This window comes from Bos taurus, chromosome 23 (genome assembly GCF_002263795.3).
Source record: "Bos taurus isolate L1 Dominette 01449 registration number 42190680 breed Hereford chromosome 23, ARS-UCD2.0, whole genome shotgun sequence".
Lineage (NCBI taxonomy): Eukaryota > Metazoa > Chordata > Mammalia > Artiodactyla > Bovidae > Bos > Bos taurus.
In genome coordinates this window covers 17,092,004-17,111,260 of record NC_037350.1, presented here as the reverse complement: position 1 = coordinate 17,111,260, position 19,257 = coordinate 17,092,004, and the positions used below count along the sequence as shown (strand labels likewise).

General features: G+C 40.4%; 1 protein-coding gene across 1 annotated transcript in view; it reads left to right on the top strand.

Moving 5' to 3' along the window:
- XPO5 (exportin 5) overlaps positions 1-19,257 on the top strand; it is a 45,051-nt gene that overhangs the window by 3,078 nt on the left and 22,716 nt on the right. The window contains exons 4-17 of the mRNA XM_002697301.5: positions 876-1,013; positions 1,213-1,395; positions 3,597-3,623; positions 4,127-4,312; positions 4,945-5,021; positions 9,459-9,558; positions 10,629-10,712; positions 11,327-11,452; positions 12,446-12,536; positions 14,060-14,188; positions 15,572-15,690; positions 16,863-17,018; positions 18,364-18,405; positions 18,736-18,825. Of these exons, the coding sequence (XP_002697347.2) occupies positions 876-1,013; positions 1,213-1,395; positions 3,597-3,623; positions 4,127-4,312; positions 4,945-5,021; positions 9,459-9,558; positions 10,629-10,712; positions 11,327-11,452; positions 12,446-12,536; positions 14,060-14,188; positions 15,572-15,690; positions 16,863-17,018; positions 18,364-18,405; positions 18,736-18,825 (1,548 nt within the window). The remainder of the gene's footprint in view (positions 1-875; positions 1,014-1,212; positions 1,396-3,596; positions 3,624-4,126; positions 4,313-4,944; positions 5,022-9,458; positions 9,559-10,628; positions 10,713-11,326; positions 11,453-12,445; positions 12,537-14,059; positions 14,189-15,571; positions 15,691-16,862; positions 17,019-18,363; positions 18,406-18,735; positions 18,826-19,257) is intronic.

Genomic DNA, 19,257 nt, shown 5'->3' with positions numbered 1-19,257 from the left:
TCCCATTTACTTGGTTTAATTAATCCTTTATGTGTTGACTTCTGTTTTTTAAATTATGAAGACAGGGTAGAGATAAGTAAACATTTTTAACAAATGAATAAAAGTCTTAGATTAATCAGTTATAGATTAGATTGCACTTTGCTGTTTCCTTTTATTTTAAACTGAATTATTTTATGTTACTAGCAATAAAAAAATAGGCTAAATGAGTTTATTTTGGGAGTTCGACTATAACTGTACAAACACATTTAGAATCCACAGCCTTTATGTTCTTTTTAACAAAGGACATGAAAAGGGGAATTCATGTCCTTTTCATCCCCAGAGTCTAGTGTCTTTGATAGAAAAAAAAAACTCTCTTCAAAATTATTAACTTAGCTACCTAGAATTTATATTTTGTTAGTTCTGGGGAGATGTGATAGAAATCTTAATCCATTAAACTTGATACCAGACTTGAGAAGAAGAGTCCCAATAATGGTCTTCCTGTGTCTTCTAAACCTAGAACTGTTAGGAAAATATTCAGTTGCTCCTGAATCTCTCACTTTATCAGCCTTTCAATGTATTCCTTATTTCCATACTCTTCTACTCTGGCCCTCATACAAAATGAAACAATAAGAAAGTCTCTTCAGTTTGTAAAGAACAGTGATGTCTTCCTTGCTCCATGTGACAGCCATTTTATTAGCTGATGCAACCCTCTGTTAAGCTTTAAGAGGGAAGAATGATCAGTGAGAATGCAGGACAGGTGACTCAGACATGGAGAACAGGTTGGTTGGTTTAGTTTGAAAGTAGGCCTGCTCCTAAGTTTTCTACACTCTTACAGCCCAGTTTTTTCCTTTGAATTCAGTCTTGCAAACCTCTTGATGTCACTTATTCTTTTGCAGGGAACACTGAACATTTTGGAAGAGGAGAACCATATTAAAGATGTTCTGTCTCGAATTGTAGTAGAAATGATCAAGCGGGAGTGGCCACAGCACTGGCCTGACATGCTAGTAGAATTGGACACTCTTTCCAAACAAGGGGTATGCAGTACAGCTGTATCAATTCAGGGTGTTGTTTTTGTTTGCTCTTCTGAGTTTTTCTGGTTTGTCTGTCCTGTCAGCAGAAAAGAGCCTTGGGTCATATTTATGATGCAAAACGTTTTCACAATATTGTAAATCAACTATACATACCCCAATTTTAAAAAAAGCATATTTAACTACCTTCTTTCTGTTGGTGTAGGAAACGCAGACTGAATTAGTGATGTTCATTCTTTTGCGGCTGGCAGAGGATGTAGTGACCTTTCAGACACTACCCCCTCAAAGACGAAGGGATATCCAGCAAACATTAACCCAGAACATGGAAAGAATCTTCAGTTTTCTCCTTAACACACTTCAAGAAAATGTAAACAAGTACCAACAAGTGGTAAGGGATACCGGTTATATCCCCCACCTTTCATCAAGTTCTGTTTTCTGATATGAGTGGGTTTGTGTGTGTTTTGAAGTTAATCCTGCAGCAAGGAATTAGGGTGTTCAGGTCAGTAAAAGAAAAGGCTATTTTATAAGCAAAACAGAAAGATGACAGGAAAAACTGGAATTAATTTTCTAGGAGGTTCAAGTCAGTGAGTTCCGAACATACTAGAAAAAATAATTCCCTTTTTAGTAAGAAAATTCCTGAGATAGTGTAAAAATGAAGCTAAATTTTTTAAAGTTTAGTACAGTGGTTCTCAGTGGGAGGGCAGTTTTGCCATCCAGGTTGTCACACCTAGGGGCTGCTGCTGACATCTAGTGGGTAGAGGCCAGGCATGCTGCTGAAGATCCTGTAGTGCCCAGAACAGTTTTCCATAATAAAGAATTATCTGACCCAAAATGTCAATAGGATTGAGGTTTCAGAACCCTAATCTAGACTCCTCATACATGTTTATTTCACACAAATAGCATTCATTAAGATTCATTATTTTTTCTGCCTTCAGCAGCTTCCTAAAGTTTATTTTGAGAGCTCTGGAATACTAACACAAATGATAAGACAAAGTATTGTTAGCTGTCAGGGTAGGGAGACACAATGAGTATCTAATATTATGCTGTATACTTTTTCATGCTTTACATGTTACTTAATCCTCAAAAACAACCCCGAGTCGAAAACTATTGTCTCCATATTATGGATAAAGAAACCAATTTTCAGAGAGTAATTATTGAAGATCCCCTGATTAATGATTGTGGGGAATTCAAGCCCCATCCTTTTTACTAGAATGGACTCTTTCCCCCAAAATACCTCCCCAGGATTTTTCAAAAGAAAATATCAAAAGTATTTTGATTGAAAAAACCTATGTGTATTGAGGGTGAAAGAGGTATTATTTTTATTTCCCCTAGGAGATTTAATCCCTAAGAGAAATGAACAAATTATGAATGCTTTGATGCCCTAGACATCTAGCCAGTATGCTAGAGCAGGGTGACACAAGTTAGAAAAACATCCACTGGTGTTTTTTGTTAGCCTCAGTTTCTGTTTTGTCCATCTGTTAAACCAGGCTCCCAGGACCAGAGCATACCCAGGGACGTTTCTCATACCTGCAGCTTCTTATTGGCTCGTAGTTCCTTCTCTGCTTCCATCCTTTCCCCTGCCCTGGGCAGTAGGCTGAATGGTGAACTAGGATGGGATGTGTAGGCTCACTCTCCCTGTCTGTCCCCTGGCCCTGCACTCGTTCCAGGGGCAGAATAGGATCCGAATGGGAATGCAGGCTTGTGGGAGTAGAGGGTCAAGGCTGGCCTGGGCTGTTGCTGCCTGGATCCCTTTTCCTTCTTGGGCAGCATCAGTAGATACTGGTGAAAGGTACTACTGGTACTACTGGTGAAATTGTACTACTCATCTCTGTCCCATTAACACCCGTCCTTGATCACCGCTGGTGAAGGCTTAATACTTGTTCTTTGTTAGAAAAAATACCTTTTGAAAGTTGAAAAAAAGAATTATAAAACAAATCTTTTCTGATGCTGATGGTGGTAAGTTTTCAAGTACTTCAGGAGTTGCTACTCCTGCTTATAAAATTATAAATTGTTTAATTTACTGAACAGACATTATTTTGGTCTATTTAGCATTTAATATTCTTTGTATATGTGGTTTCCTACAGTTATGTCCATATATACATGGTCATAAATTGTACTACTCATTTTAATTTTGCTTCTTGCTTTTTTCCACTAACATTATATCATTTCAGTATACCTTTGCCAGTTATAATTTGTGTCTATTTTAGTATGGAAAAATTGCTAATACTTAAATTTTAACTGTTTCTTTTCATCAGTAGCAATGAAGCCTGCTTCCATTGTTCATTTGTTAGTTGTATTTCTTTGTAAACTGCGCTTTGAAACTGTCTTTTTGGATCTTAATGTTCTAATAAATTTATGTAAGCTCTTTAAATATTAACCTTCTGTCTTATTACTAAAACTAAAATAACCTGTCCTCCTCTGGAGAATATCAGTTATGTGTTCTTAGTAAAGTTGTCTTCTGTTCCAAAATTAAAAGTTGAGTCTATTTGAAAATCGTTGTTTGAGGGCCTAGATTATGGGGGTGGGAAGTTATTACACAGCCTTTTGTTCATTAAAAACATTGCGATCCTTATACTTCTTTTCTTTCAGAAGACAGATAATTCTCAGGAGTCAAAGGTAAGAGCTCTCTCTGTGGAGCACACGGGGATGCATACACCTGGTGGAGGGTGACCTCAGCCTTGTTTTGTTTTGTTTTTGGCCATGCTGTGCGGCTTGTAGGAGCTTCAGCTCCCCTACCAGGGATCAAGCCCATGCCCTCAGCATCGAACTCCAGAGTTTTAACCACTGGACCACCAGGGAATTCCTTCAGCCTTGGTTTGTTTGATCACTTAGCTCTGGTGAAAGGGAGTTAAAATTACAATCTCTGAGATGCTTGAAGGACATAAAAGGACCACACGTGCCAGTGCGGTCTTACTGACGGACATTGAGGCGCCATTGTCTGAGAAAGGATTGTGTATCAGAAAAAACCTTTGAGTTGCCTATCAATAGCTGTTGTGTGAGCAATTTTTTTCCATTGTTTTCTTTTTAGAATTAGAAAACAGAAGGAGGTTGGGTATAACCACAGCTTTCTTGCCTGTTAGTGAGGACTTAACGGTTAAGAGTTACTTCTTTTCATGCAGGCCCAAGCAAACTGTCGAGTAGGAGTCGCGGCGCTGAACACTCTGGCAGGCTACATTGACTGGGTGCCCATGAGTCACGTTACTGCTGAGAACTGCAAACTCCTGGAGGTGCTGTGCCTGCTCCTGAACGAACAGGAGCTTCAGCTGGGGGCAGCTGAGTGTCTTCTCATCGCGGTCAGCAGGAAAGTAAGTTGCCACTTCAGGCTGACTTGGATCCTCAGCCTCCGAGGGATGCCTGTGTGTGCTGCACTCCATGCTGTGGTGAAAGGCGTTTAAAGGGTTAGGTGTTTTGTTTCTTTTACTTGACTCAAGCCTTTTGCACAACAGTTTGCCGGTATTCTAGGAATCCACTGGCAGGATATACAGAGATGTATAGGGCTACATGGGTCTTGAAACATTTGTGGGTTTTGGTGCTTCACATTTGAAAAACTGTATAAATGTCATGTTAAAACTCACATAGTGTTATGTCAAAGAATTGTAGAAGGTGAGTTAACTGACTTTATAGCTGATTTAGCTAACAAATGAGATCATGACTTTTCTCCATGAAGAATGTTATGTTTAGATGTATTTTGTTTTCATATCATCATTATTACCCAGCATATTTAATTTTTATTCATCTATTTAATTGGAGCACCAACACATTTTAAAATATGTCTTATCCAGATTTCAATTTAAAGAGTTGACCTTTTTCCAGTGTTCAGTTAGCCCCAGGGCTATGTGAAAATTAGGAAGTCAGTATAGCCGTAGAAGTTGTTAGTACTTAGAAGTCTTTAGTAACATAGTTTGTATTACCTGTGTTTCCCTAAAATTGGGTCTAGGGCAAGTTGGAAGACCGGAAGCCCTTGATGGTCTTATTTGGAGATGTTGCCATGCATTATATACTCTCCGCTGCACAGTGAGTGTCTACTTTTCTATGTGATTTCTAATTTCTTTGTCATTTTTGTATCTTATTTGGATATATCCAAAGTTCCTATCTGACTGTTAGCAGTCAATCAACTGTTTTTTTGGGTTTTGTTTTAAGTTTGAGCTTTATTCTAAGGACAGTGTGAAGTTCTTATGGTTTATTTTGCCATGTCTGTGTGTGTGTGTGTGTGTGTGTGTGTGTGTGTTGGCTATGCTGCATCTTCATTGCAGCGTGCAGGCTTCTCTGGCTGCAATGTATGTGGGCTCTCTAGTCCAGGTATGCAGGCTTAGTTGGCATGTGGGATCTTAGTTCTCCAACCAGGAATGGAACCCATGTCCCCTGCGTTGGAAGGCAGATTCTTAATCACAGGACCACCAGGAATTCCCTGTTTTTAGAAGAAAAATCAGGCACCCTTAAGGGACTGTTTCGCCTTTTTGAAGACCTTCTGCTGGAAATAAATTGTGGCTGTTGATTTAGCACCCACTCATATTCCACCAACCTGTAAACACATTCTAGGTCCTGAAATAATGGCTTGTGCTTATTTTCTTCTAATTGCTCTGGAAAATATTAAAGCATTTCCTGATATGTGTTTCTTACCCAAGAGTCAGATAGAACTGTGTATTATAAGTAGTTCAAACTGTCACAACACCCAGTTTTCTTCCATACTCTTCACTTTTGGTGCCAAGGACAAATGAAAAGATGTGAGACACATATATATTAGTTGAACTCTCTCACTGTCCATTCTAACACAGATTTTATGATGGCTTTCTTTCCTGTGGATACTACAGGTCTGTTTTTAAGGAGGCTTGTTAATTAAATGAATAATGTGTCTTTTGGGTAGCCACTTTAGTTACTGTTTCCAAGTCCCATTTCTTAGTTCCCTAAAGATTATGACATTCCCACTGAGGTATCCCATCTCCATTAGTGCCACTGGTACTGGTTAGTAAAGCTGTAATTCAAACCAGGTGGTCAGACTTCAGAGCCAGCACCAGAAGCCAGGTGCCACACTGCCTTTCAGCATCACTAGCACCTACCTAGGTCTTTCTTACCCCGAGGCCCGTGCTTTTTGCATTATAGTGTACTGCCTCCATGGCTGCTGTCCACACCAGTCCTGATTAATTCTTGTGAGTGTGAATTGTGCTACATCATTTTAGGTCAGGTTTTGCCACTAAATAAAAATTCTCTTTTTAATTTAAAGAGCTATTTGCACTCTAAAATAGCACCTAAGTGATTATTCATCTGAACTAAATGACTTGGAGAAATGAGACACCAAGTTAATGTTTTTAATACAGTCTTTTAAAAAAAGACTTTATGTTTTTTGAGCAGTTTAAGGTTCACAGAAAAATTCAGGGGAAGGTACAGAGATTTCCCATATGCTCCCTGCCCCCACACATGCACAGCCTCTCCATTATAGACCTCCCCCCACAGCAGTGATACATTTGTTAGAGTTGATGAATTTCAGTTGAGTTCAGTCTTTCAGTCGTGTCCAACTCTTTGTGACCCCATGGACTGCAGCACGCCAGGCCTCCCTGTCCATCACCAACTCCTGGAGCTTGCTCAGACTCATGTCCATTGAGTCATGATGCCGTCCAACCATCTCATCCTCTGTCTTCCCTTTCTCCTCCTGCCCTCAATCTTTCCCAGCATCAGGGTCTTTTCAGATGAGTCTGTTCTTCGCATCAGGTGGCCAGAGTATTGGAGTTTCAGCTTCAGCATCAGTCCTTCTAATGAATATTCAGGACTGATTTCCCATAGGATTGACTGGTTGGATCTCCTTGCAGTCCAAGGGACTCTCAAGAGTCTTCTCCAACACCACAGTTCAAAAGCATCAGTTCTTTGGTGCTCAGCTTATACACAACTACTGGAAAAACCATAGCTTGAACTACATGGACATTTGTCGGCAAAGTAATGTCCTGCTTTTTAATATGCTGTCTAGGTTTGTCAAAGCTTTTCTTCTGAGGAGCAAGCATCTTTTAATTTCATGGCTGCAGTCACCATCTGCAGGGATTTTGGAGCCCAAGAAAATAAAGTCTCTCACTGTTTCCATTGTTTCCCCATCTATTTACCATGAAGTGATGGGACCGGATGCCATGATCTTCATTTTTTGAATGTTGAGTTTTAAGCCAGCTTTTTCACTCCTCTTTCACCTTCATCAAGAGGCTCTTTAGTGTCTCTTTGCTTTCTGCCAGAAGGGTGATGTCATCTGCATTTCTGAGGTTATTGATATTTTTCCCGTCAGTCTTGACTCCAGCTTGTGCTTCATCCAGCCCAACATTTCACTTGATGTACTCTGCATATGAGTTAAATAAGCAGGGTGACAATATACAGCCTTGACATACTCCTTTCCCAATTTGGAACCAGTCTGTTTGTTCCATGTCCGGTTCTAACTGTTGCTTCTTGACCTACGTACAGGTTTCTCAGGAGGCAGGTAAGGTGGTCTGGTATTCCCATCTCTTTCAGATTTTTCCACAGTTTGTTGTGATCCACACAGTCAAAGTCTCTGGCGTAGTCAATAAAGCAGGAGTAGGTGTTTTCTGGAACTCTCTTATTTTTTCTATGATCTGACAGATGTTACAACGGATGAGGAACTTACAATGACACACAGTGTGTTATACAGCATGTTACACATATTGTGTTCTACCTTTTATGGGTACATGCTGTGGGCTTCAGCGTTATCATTATAGTGCCCTTAAAACCTTCTATGCTCTGCCCGTTCTTTCCTCTCCCACCCCAATCCCTGGCAACCACTGACCTTTTTACTTTCTCCATAATTTTGCCTTTTCTAGGATGTTGTATTGTTGTTCAGTCACCGAGTCATATCCAACTCTTTGCAACCCCATAGACTGCAGCATACCAGGCTTCCCTGTCCTTCACCAACTCCTAGATCTTTCTCAAACTCATATCCATCGAGTTGGTGATGCCATCCAACCATCTCACCCTCTGTCATCCCCTTTTCCTCCTGCCTTCAGTCTTTCCCAGCATCAGGATCTTTTCTAATGAGTTGGCTCTTTGCATCAGGTGGCCAAAGTATTGGAGTTTCAGCTTCAGCATCAGGCCGTCCAATGAATATTCGGGGTTGATTTCCTTGTGTGCTGCCTTTGCAAGTTGTTTTTTTCACTCAGGATCATGTATTTAGAGTTCCTCCATGTCTTTGATGACTTGTCAGCTCATTCCTTTTTACCACTGAATAATATTCTATTGTGTGGATGTACCAAAGTTTATCCATTCTCCTACTAAAGAGCATCTTGGTTGCTTCCAAGTTTTTGCAATCAGGAATAAGGCTTCTGTGAATATCTATATGTAGATTTTTGTATAGAGATGTTTTCAGCTCCTTTGGGTAGTTACCAAGGAGTGTGATTACTGAATCATATGGTAAGAGTATGTTTAGTTTTATAAGAAACTGTCAAACTGTCTTCCAAAGTGCCTGAACTATTTTGCATTCCCACCAGCAATGAATAAGAGTTCCTGTTGCTCTTTATCCTCCCCAGCATTTGGTGTTCTCAGAGTTACAAATTTTGGCCATTCTGATAGGTGTGTAGTGCTATCTCATTTTTGTATTTGCAATTCCCTGATAGCAGTTTGATGGGGAGCTTCTTTTCATATGTTTATTTCTAATCTGAGTATCTTCTTTGATCAGGTGTCTGTTGGCCCATTTTTTAATCAGAGTTTTTTTATTGGGTTTTAAGAGTTCTTGTGTATATTGTATAATAGTCTTTATCGAATGTGTCTTTTGTAAATATTTTCGCCCAGCCTATCACTAATCTTTTCATTCTGTCTCTGTAATAATTATTTATTGTGTATTTGTCCTTGGCCGTACTTGGACCTTCATTGCTGTGTGTGGGCTTTCTCTGGTTGTGGCAAGCAGGGGCTACTCTTCATCGCAACGCACAGGCTTCTCATCTCAGTGGTTCTCTTGTTGCTTTGTACCGTATGGAATCTTCCAGACCAGGGATTGAACCTTTGTCCCCCGCCTTGGCAGGTGGATTCCCATCTACTGTAGCACCAGGGAAGTCCCTCATTCTCTTGAGTATAGTCCTTTTGATTTTGTCAGTGGTTTAAGAAGTTACTACATGCTTCCCTAGGGATCCGAGTCCTTCCTAGGTATTGCTGTCTTTTCATGCAGTTTCTTATATGCATTGTTTTGTGGAGTCATGCTTAGAGTTTACATTACTATTCCAAAATACCCCAGTACCATATAATACCCCAAATTAGGGTGCCTCTTAAAGGATGAGATTGCATTGAACCCTCTTCCTCATCGATCTTTCAGCATTTGGTTGGAGGTCTGGGGGTTGATTTTTTGTTTTTTTTCAACAGTAACAATCACCTGAAATTTGAATACTGGAGCACAGACCATATACAGTCCATTCCAGGGGAATATCTGTGGTGCTCTTGATGTGCTGCTGATCTCACTGTCCTCTCATCTCACAGGACCGCTGATGGAGGAGGCTTAGTCGAAAAACACTATGTCTTCCTGAAGAGACTCTGTCAGGTGCTGCGTGCCCTGGGCAATCAGCTGTGTGCATTGTTGGTGAGCACTTTCTGGAGCGTTTCAAGGCCATCTGAGGACAGGATTTAGAAAGTTGTATTTGTGTAAGGGGTAACACGTGTCCTTGACTTTAGCTTGAGGGAACATTGCCCTACAGATTATTTCTTATAATTCTGTAGATTAAATTATCTTAGTTGAATTTGAATGATAGAGATTTATTTAATGTCAGTTATTAATATCTATAGTAAATGTTCACATCTGTTATTCCATAAAATCAGTGTTGCTTCTCTTCATTTTGGTACTTGTAAAACTTTAGTCTACCTGTTGCCTTACCCTTTAAAAAGTCCTATTAGATCATGAAACATGGATTCGAATAAAGAACCCTTTTCCCAAATTAAAGGATATATTATTGAATCATTTAAAAAAAATCTTTAGTCTGATTGACCTGAAAATAACTCCCTTACATGTTCAAAGATCGAATATTGGTACAGACTTTTGTACTTGGTATCAGTGCCTTTTTTGGTGGCTTGAATGGCTTGAGGGGATAGAAGTTTCAGGCATAAGATGTGTACCATCGAGGGATTATTTAATAGGTTGAGTCACAGATATGTGACTAGACCAGGTCTGAAGAAATAAGTGATTTCTGAAATGAATATTCTTTTTTTTTTTTTTTAATTTTTATTCATTTACTTGTGGCTGTGCTGGGTCTTCATTGCTGTGCAAGGGTCTTCTCTAGTAGTGGTGAGCGGGCTACTCTTCATTGCGGTGGTTTCTCTTGTTGCAGAGCACAGGCTCTAGGCGAGTGGGCTCAGTAGTTGTGGTGCACGGGTTTAGTTGCCCTGAGGCATGTAGAATCTTCTTGGACCAGGGATCGAACCTGTGTCCCCTGCACTGGCAGGTGGATTCTTAACCACTGAACCAATAGACTTTAATGATGATTGAGCAGCTTTTCTGGGGTTTTGCCCTTGAAATGATGTCTTCCTTAGGCCACAAGGAAGTATAATAAAGTCCTTTCAAAACTGAAAGTTTTGAGGATATAAGTTGTCTTACTCCACTCTCCACCTTGACCTCCCCATCAGCATTATTAATATAGCGGCCTTTTTGTCCTACAGGGTGTGGATTCTGATGTAGAAATACCAGCAAACTTTGGAAAATACCTGGAATCTTTTCTTGCTTTCACAACTCATCCAAGTCAGGTAAACTTTATGGCAATAACTAATCAAAATTTTAGTCAATTAAAATCAAGTGCTATGACCTGAAATAATTAGCAGCTCACATATAAAATGTGACTCTTAAGATCCTGGGGAATTACTTTAGTGGGATTTCATTAAGAGAATTGCTGCATCTTCTTCCCAAGTTAGCTTTTGCAGTCTAGATCAGCAATTACCCCTTCAGGTAATACCATTCTGATAATGCTCAATCAGATGTGAGGTGTTTCTCAGTTAATTTGCTATTAAGCATACTTTAAATAAAAAAGTTTGATTAACTGTGTTACTACAAAATTAATTTCATCCAATCCAAGATTTTCCTTGTAGTATCATCCTGAGGTGTCTGCTTTCTTGCATAAAAGTGGTAGAGTTCAGCTCATTCTCTGGGTATTGCGCGTGACCCACAGCCTGTCTTACTTTTACTGTATGGTCCGTAGTGACCAGTCATTGCTGACGTACTCCAGTATGGACAGTTTCTGTCAAAGTATTACAGAACTTAATTTCCATGGAAAAATACAGTGGATAATTGCTGAGCTAAGTAATAGTCTTGGTTATATAAAACTTAAATCCTTAAACCGACTGTTTTTCTTTTTTTCCTTTAGTTTTTGCGCTCTTCAACTCAGATGACTTGGGGAGCCCTCTTTCGACATGAGATCCTATCCCGAGACCCTTTACTATTAGCAATAATACCAAAATATCTGCGTGCTTCTATGACTAACTTGGTCAAGGTATGCAGTGGGACCCTAAAGTGGAATGTAGGTGAATACACATCTTAAGACTTAGATGGCACCACTGACAGCCCTGTGTTGGTCACTGAGATCCTTTCCTTAGGCATATTAGTCTTTGATTCCTTAAAAAGAAAACTCGTTACTATGTCTACTCACTACTGTGTCTACTCTTTGATATTTGCGAGCACTTAGGTGCCAAGTGTTGAGCCGAGTGCTGGGAAAAAGAAGTGGTAGGATGAGAGCAGTGACGGTGACCATAAAATGTGGTCACTGCTTTTCAGAAGCTAAAAGCAGAATGGAGGGTGGAGTCAGGGCGATGTCCAAAGGAAGTGAATATCTGACTCTCTGAAGGCCAAATGAGAGTCAGGAACGTGAATGAGAAGAAAGGGAGAGTGGAAGCAGATTGCTCACTTCCTCAGTCGAGAGTTGCTTATGAACACGCGGAGGTCTCCTCGAGGCTCTTGGCAACTGACAGATACTTATTCTTGATTTATAACATCAGAGAATGGGACCCCTTCAAGGAGTCTCTTATTTCCTCAAGGGATTCAGGTAGTGCACTGTGTTCCAGATCTCTGCCGTCGTGGTCTTTGGTACTTTTTGAATGAAACACAGAGTCCCATGCTTATTCCCAGGGTTCAACATCTAAGAAGACAAATAGTCTCAATTCTACTTATTGTTTGCTGTATTCGCACTTTATTTTGAGACGTTTTTATACTCTAAGACCTTAAACTGATTTCAGAATTTAATTTTCCATAAGAAACTTGAAAGAGAGTATCAAATAAAAATGTTCTCTTTCTGCAACTCCCAGGACTATTCCAACTGGGAACAAATTGTGGACTTGGTGTAGACCAGAAGCAGTTATTTATCATAAAACCCTGAACTCATGTAAACCCTTAGCTCTTCTTAAATGAAAGATCTCTGAGCTCCTAAAATTGAAAACTCTTTCAGTGGGTCCATTTTCATTCCCTCCCCCAATTATCTTTCTGTTTCCAGATGGGCTTTCCTTCTAAAACTGACAGCCCTAGCTGTGAATACTCTCGATTTGATTTTGATAGCGATGAGGACTTCAATGCTTTCTTCAACTGTGAGTGAACTGTCCTGAAATTTTTCCCAGCAGTCTCAGCATGGCATCTAGCATTGAGTCATGGTGCATGAGCCAGGGTTCTATGTTATAGAGCCCCGAGTCTGGATGTTGTTGTCATTGTTGTTTAGTCACCAGGTCGTGTGTCTGACTCTTTTGCGACCACGTGGACTATAGCCCGCCAGGCTCCTCTGTCCATGGGATTCCCAGGCAAGAATACTGGAGTGGGTTGCCATTTCCTTCTCCAGGGCATCTTCCCAACCCAGGGATCGAACCCATGTCTCCTGCTTGGCAGGTGGATTCTTTACCACTTAGCCACCTGGGAAGTGCCCCCTCCCCAAGTGTGGACAGCAGTCTGTTTAATCTCCAGTTACACATTGGCAGAGGGCACTGGGATTGCACTCATTCCAGGCTTGGTGTTCTCTCTTAAAATACGCACATGCACACTTTCTTTGGACATTGATGTTTAGAGATGGTAACCATATGTAAGGCACTTTGATTTTTTAAATATATTAGAATTAAATACCATGTTACTTTGTAGGTCTTTTTTTCTAAAAGAGAGAAGGAAAGCTCACAATTCCTAATTCTGTTCTAGGTTTTCTATAGGTTGGTTCCACACTTCCTCTCCCCATCTTTTTTCAGTAACAACTTTTCTGAGATCATTCATTAATCATACAGTTCACCCATTTATAGTATACAATGCAGTGGAGGTTTTTTTGTGTATTTTCAGTTTTACAGCCACAGTCCATATTAAGATGTTTTTTGATCTCACGAAACCCTGTAACCATTAGCAGTCATCTCCCGACCCTTGTATCCATCTGGAAAACCACCCATTTATTTTTCTTTATTTAACCTATTCTGAGCATCTGATATAAATGGAATCATACAGTGTATTGTCTTGATAACTGCTGTCTTTCTCTTAGTGTAATATATTAACAGTTAATCTATACTGTAGTGTTTATCAGTACTTTGATCATGTAATGTTTATCATTTCTTTTATTGCCAATAATATTTCATTATATGAATATACCACATTTTATTGATCCGTTGATAGGCTGATAGATACTTGAGTTGTTTTCACTTCTTGGCTTTAAGAATCATGTTGTAACAATTGTGTACAAGTTTTTAAGTTAACGTATATTTTTGGTTTTCTAGGGTATATACCTAGGAAGGGAATTACCAGATCATATGGTAATTCCATGTTTAATGTTTTGGAGAATTGCCAGACCATTTTCTTCAGCAGTCATACCATTTTACATTTGTACCAACTTGATGTTTTAATTCCAACAGAAAGGGGAGTTTCTGTTTGGTTTGCCGCTTAGAGGATTTAGCTGGTGTGACAGCTTCTTAGAATTTATTTTGGAAAATTTCTAGATTTGTTAACAAAGCTTTAGTGAACATTTGTTAGATTCTTTCTTCAAAACAGAATCTTTTTGATTATTTTTCTCTTGGGGTGCATGAATGAATAAACGTTACCTAAGTATCTATGACACTCTGATCCTTGCTTCATGTCTTTCTCTTGGCAGCCTCTCGGGCCCAACAAGGAGAGGTAATAAGGTTAGCATGTCGTTTGGATCCCAAGACTAGCTTCCAGATGGCTGGGGAGTGGCTGAAGTATCAGCTCTCAACTTCTATTGACCCTGGCTCCATGAACTGTAAGACTTTTTTTGTTTTCTCCCCCCAAACATTAGTGAAGTATTTTATCAAAACTGCGTAGAAATAAACCTCTGAGCCCCATCTATATCAATACATTATGATAGTAGTGTTTAGAAATAGCTTTGCTCGCTGCCCATTCCCATCCTAGAGAGTGAGCCTTTTCATTGGAAAACACAGAGAAGACAGATGTAATGCAGATTGTAATTCTGTTTTAATTAGGGTAAAACCATGACCCTGTCAGTTTTGCCTTCATTTTTCCTTTCTAACAGAGTCAACCAGTTGTTTATTGTTCATTTTACTACTTCACCTCAGGCACCGTCTTAACAACATGTCTCAACCTAACTTTTTAAAGCTATTCAACAAAGTTTTTGCATAGCATTTCTCTTAAACTAGAAAAGAATGGCTTGTTATGTTCAGCAGGAGCAGTGCAGGGGTTTCCCATATTGCTCAACTCCCCTCCAAGTCTTTGGGAAATGTCACTTTATGTAAAATCAAAATAAGCCCCCCCTACCCAAAAGCGTAGGGCAGGTAACTTTTCTGTATCTGCTGTCTGTCATCTTATGAATGCATGCGGGGGGCGAGAGGGTTTTAAGGGAAGGGTTTAAGTCACTGCTTTGGAAAAGCTCCATGCTATGATCAGTGAGCAAGTACACTAGGTACTTGACGTTCATGGGACATTCAGTTTTGTGTATTCGCAATTTATTCTGAAGGTCCCTGGTATCTATTAGTAGCTTCAGTATTCACGGAGGCCTGAACAGGTTGTGTAGCAAGATGAAGCTAGTAAATGTGAGCACTGTGCAGCAGCAGGAAAAGTAATTTGGGATTCCTTTGGCCTGTGCCGTGCTGTTTGAGTGATGTGCTTCGATGATACTTGTGAATTTGGAGGGGGCACCATTATCTGCACACAGCCCTTGTAGTTGTCATGAGACTGCTGGATGTGAAGCAGAGTTTTGTATCTTAATTATCAGTTCCTTGTTGGAGGGATTCCTTATGGTTTAGATATCTTTATTTAGATTCCCATGGACAGATTATAAAGGGGAAGGAAGGGGAAATTAATATTTCTCAATTGTCTAATTGGCCAGGCACTGGTTTTGATGATTATGTGTATATTCTCATTCAGTAGTCAAACTGGTTTTGCAGACAAGGCTCACAGAGGTAAATCTAGATAGCTTATTTTTAGAGGTGGAAGCAGGATAAGGACCCCTTTCTGCTTTTCATCGTTTTCTTTTCCCTGGCTGAGCAGGGTTAGATTATCCTGTTCCTTCAACTGTGAAATTACCTAGTGGTTTCTGAGGCCCCACTGGCTCGATGTCTTCTGTGATCCTATAGTGCTTGTGTGTGTGTGTGTGTGTATGTGTCTTTAAAATCCTCTTCTCCCGCAGCTGGAACTGGAGAAAGCAGCCTCTGCTCCATATTCTCACCATCATTTGTGCAGTGGGAAGCCATGACCTTTTTTTTGGAAAGTGTGATCAACCAGATGTTTCGAACGCTAGACAAAGAAGTAAGTGCTTGTTTCCCACGCTGGTTGCATAATAATTTTGATCTTTTTAAAGCTGGTAGGGAGATAGGAAAATATGTGAATGTGCATCTCACAGAAGAGGAAACTGAGATTCAGAGAAGGTGAATAACGTATTCAAGGTCAAATAGTTAAGAAATAGCAGAGTTGGGACCAGGTAGGTCTCTCTGACTCTTAAGCCCTGCAGGGTTTAGTGTTCATTTTTACATAATAAGATAAGCCTGACAGTACAGTAAACCACAAGCAGGATAACAATTACAGGGAGGCCTTGAATAGATAGAAGCCTTGAATCGGAAAATCTGGAGAGATAATTATCATTAGGATTTATGGTAATTACCTTTTCAGTTTATGGCAGATCCGCCAGAAATTCATGATGGCTGAGCTGCGTCCCTGTTTGCTAAGTAATCTGATTAAGCAGATCTTGCTTTTCTATACTTGATGTCACCTATCACCCATCTCTTAGAGTGTTACAGGGAATTATAGAATTATCTGGATAACAGCATATACTGTATTAACTACATTAATTAGATTAAAGTAATTGGATCACTTGTTTGAGGGGTAATCATTTTAACCTGCTTCCCTGGTGGCTCAGAGATTAAAGCGTCTACCTGCAATGCGGGAGACCTGGGTTCAATCCCTGGGTCTGGAAGATCCCCTGGAGAAGGAAATGGCAACCCACTCCAGTATTCTCGCCTGGAGAATCCCATGGACGGAGGAGCCTGGTAGGCTACAGTCCACGGGATCACAAAGAGTTGGACACGACTGAGCGACTTCACTTCATCTTAACCTAGTGTGTTCTAGGTTAGTTGTCGAATCTGAGTCCCTTAACGATAAGTGAGATTTATTGCTTTTTCACATAAATGGCATATTAACAAATTAGATGTTAGGATCATTGACTTCATCTGCTTTTACATCACTTCAATTAGAAATGATGGCTTTCTGAGTTTGTTCGGTTTCCAGTAGTAGGTGATGCTGCAGCCCTAATAATGGCAGCATCATTTATGAAAATTTTAATAACATGGTGTAATGCTTAGATTGTTTTAAGGGTTAAGAAGCAGTATATAAAACCATATTTGGCGGCCGTAATTATAGAGTGTGAAGGAAATTTAACAGAAGCGGTTTCAGTTCTTGCAACCTCGTTTAATGTCTGTATCCAGGAAATTCCTGTTACTGATGGAGTAGAGCTATTGCAGATGGTTCTGAACTTTGACACCAAGGACCCCCTCATCCTGTCCTGTGTCCTCACTAACGTCTCAGCACTGTTTCCATTTGTCACCTACAGACCAGAGTTCCTGCCCCAGGTCTTCTCTAAGGTAAACTCCCCCTCCTTTGTAAACTTTATTTTGCCATTTCTAAGCTAATTATTTTTGTAATTGTTTGTATAAATATATGAGATAAGCTAAAAAACAGTTGTTTATTCAATTATCAAATATTTACTCTGTACTTACTGTGGAGCAGGAACCGTGCTAGAAGGAAAGCCTTGTCCATAAGCACCTCTCTGTTTGGAGAGAAAACGCACACAGACAGGTGTGGTACCTCCGTGGCATTGCAGTTAGTAGACGTGTGCACTGGGAAATGGAGGAGTACCTGAAGGAGGAGGTGTCAGCGTGTGCTGGCAGGTTGGGAGGAGATGTGTAAGAGGAAAGTTTCTGGGGTCCAGTTTAGGTGATTAGTGAGAGTTGGAGTCCCACCTGAGTGAGAGTATTGGACCAGGAGGAGGGTAGGAGTAAGGAAAAGAAGGGGTGAGCTCTGTTTTGCAAGACTAGGTTTGAAGTATACATACAGTTTCTAGGTGGAGATGTGTCACACCAAATTGGCTATTTGAGATTAAGTCTAGACTCAGAATTAACGAGATAAAGTTAAGGCATAGCCGTGATAGAAATGCCAACAGTATAGACAGTCTGTGTGCTTAGTGACTCAGTCGTGTCTGACTCTTCGCGACCCCATGGACTGCGGCCCACCAGGCTCCTCTGTCCATGGGGATTCTCCAAGCAAGAATATTGGAGTGGGTTGCCATGCCCTCCTCCACAGTGGAGATGAAACCTTAGCAAAGGAGATGTATGTGGAGTTGGACATGGCCTTAAGCAGAGAATCCTGGTGATCACCATCGAGGGAGGAGCCCTCAAAGAAGAAGAAAGGGATGACCAGAGAGAAAATGTGTTACCAAGTCCAGAAGAACTTCAGACTTCTAAACAGACTCATTTGTTGCTGCGGAAATTCTCTTAAGAATTGGAAAATGTCCATTGAGTTCCTCGATCAGACCTTTGTTAGAGTACTCCATCACAGTGAGTAGGGCAGCAGTTCCACCACACTGGATTCAGTGGGAAGTTGTGAAACGGAATCAGGGAGAGTAGACCACTCAACTTTTAATAAAAAGTGGAGCGATGTTACCCTGGCCGAGTGTTTGGGTGATGGCCTGGATTGTTCAGGGGTTCTGTGAACTTTTTATTTGTAAAATATTTGATGGCAAAATTACGACTATCAAGCTCTTCCAGTTATCTGAGGAAGGGAACACCTGAAACTTTGTAAAGCCAGTTGAAAACCCTTTTGCTACCATATTACTCGCACTTTGGGGATTTTGTTGAAATTTTTATAACTATTATTTTTAAATACTTTATGCATTTGGTACTGATGAATGACCTTTTTTCTTTCCCTTAGCTGTTTTCATCTGTCACTTTTGAAATTGTTGAAGAAAGTAAGGTAAGACCATTCATTCAACCTACAAATGATAACTTCTTAAAAACAAAAATGTAAATAGCCAGCACTTAATCTAGCTTTTTTCTATAAGCAAAAAGGGTTAATAAAGGCAGGAGACAGATAGTCATATAATGTGGTATTGGGCACTAGAGACAGTCCAGGGCAGGCAGTAAACGTGTGGGTTCATTCATGCTAAGTATGAATGTCATTTCATTATGTTCCTGTAGCTACAAAAGTTGTGTTTGCCTCTGAAGGAGATACTTACACGATTCTCTGCAGCATCTGTAAATTATATTTAAAGTGGCTCGAAGTTGATCGAGTATCTCTTCCCAGGCTCCCAGGACCCGGGCGGTGAGGAATGTAAGGAGACACGCGTGTTCCTCCATCATCAAGATGTGTCGTGACTACCCCCAGCTCGTGCTGGTAAGCCCTGACTGTGGTCAAGGAGCCACTGACACATGCCCAGTTTGCGTACATTTCCCTGTAAATCCGCCCCTAATTATACCTCACATAAGGGGAAAACTAGGAACTTTAGCTTTGCTAAGAAAAAGTATTAGTATATGTTTTCTGGACTTAGTGTCTTCTTCCTCTCATGCTTGTGGCGGTGGTGGTGATGTTTAGTCACTGAGTTGTATCCAGCGCTTTGTGACTGCATGGACTGTAGCCCACCAGGCTCCTCTGTCCGTGGGGTTTCCCAAGCAGGAATACTGGAGTGGGTTGCCATCTCCTTCTCCAGGGCATCTTCCCGACCCAGGGATTGACCTGTGTCTACTGCATGGTAGGCAGATTCTTTCCCACTGCACCACCTGGTAGGCCCCTCCTCCTTCTCAGTGGAGTTAAATATGCAAACGTATT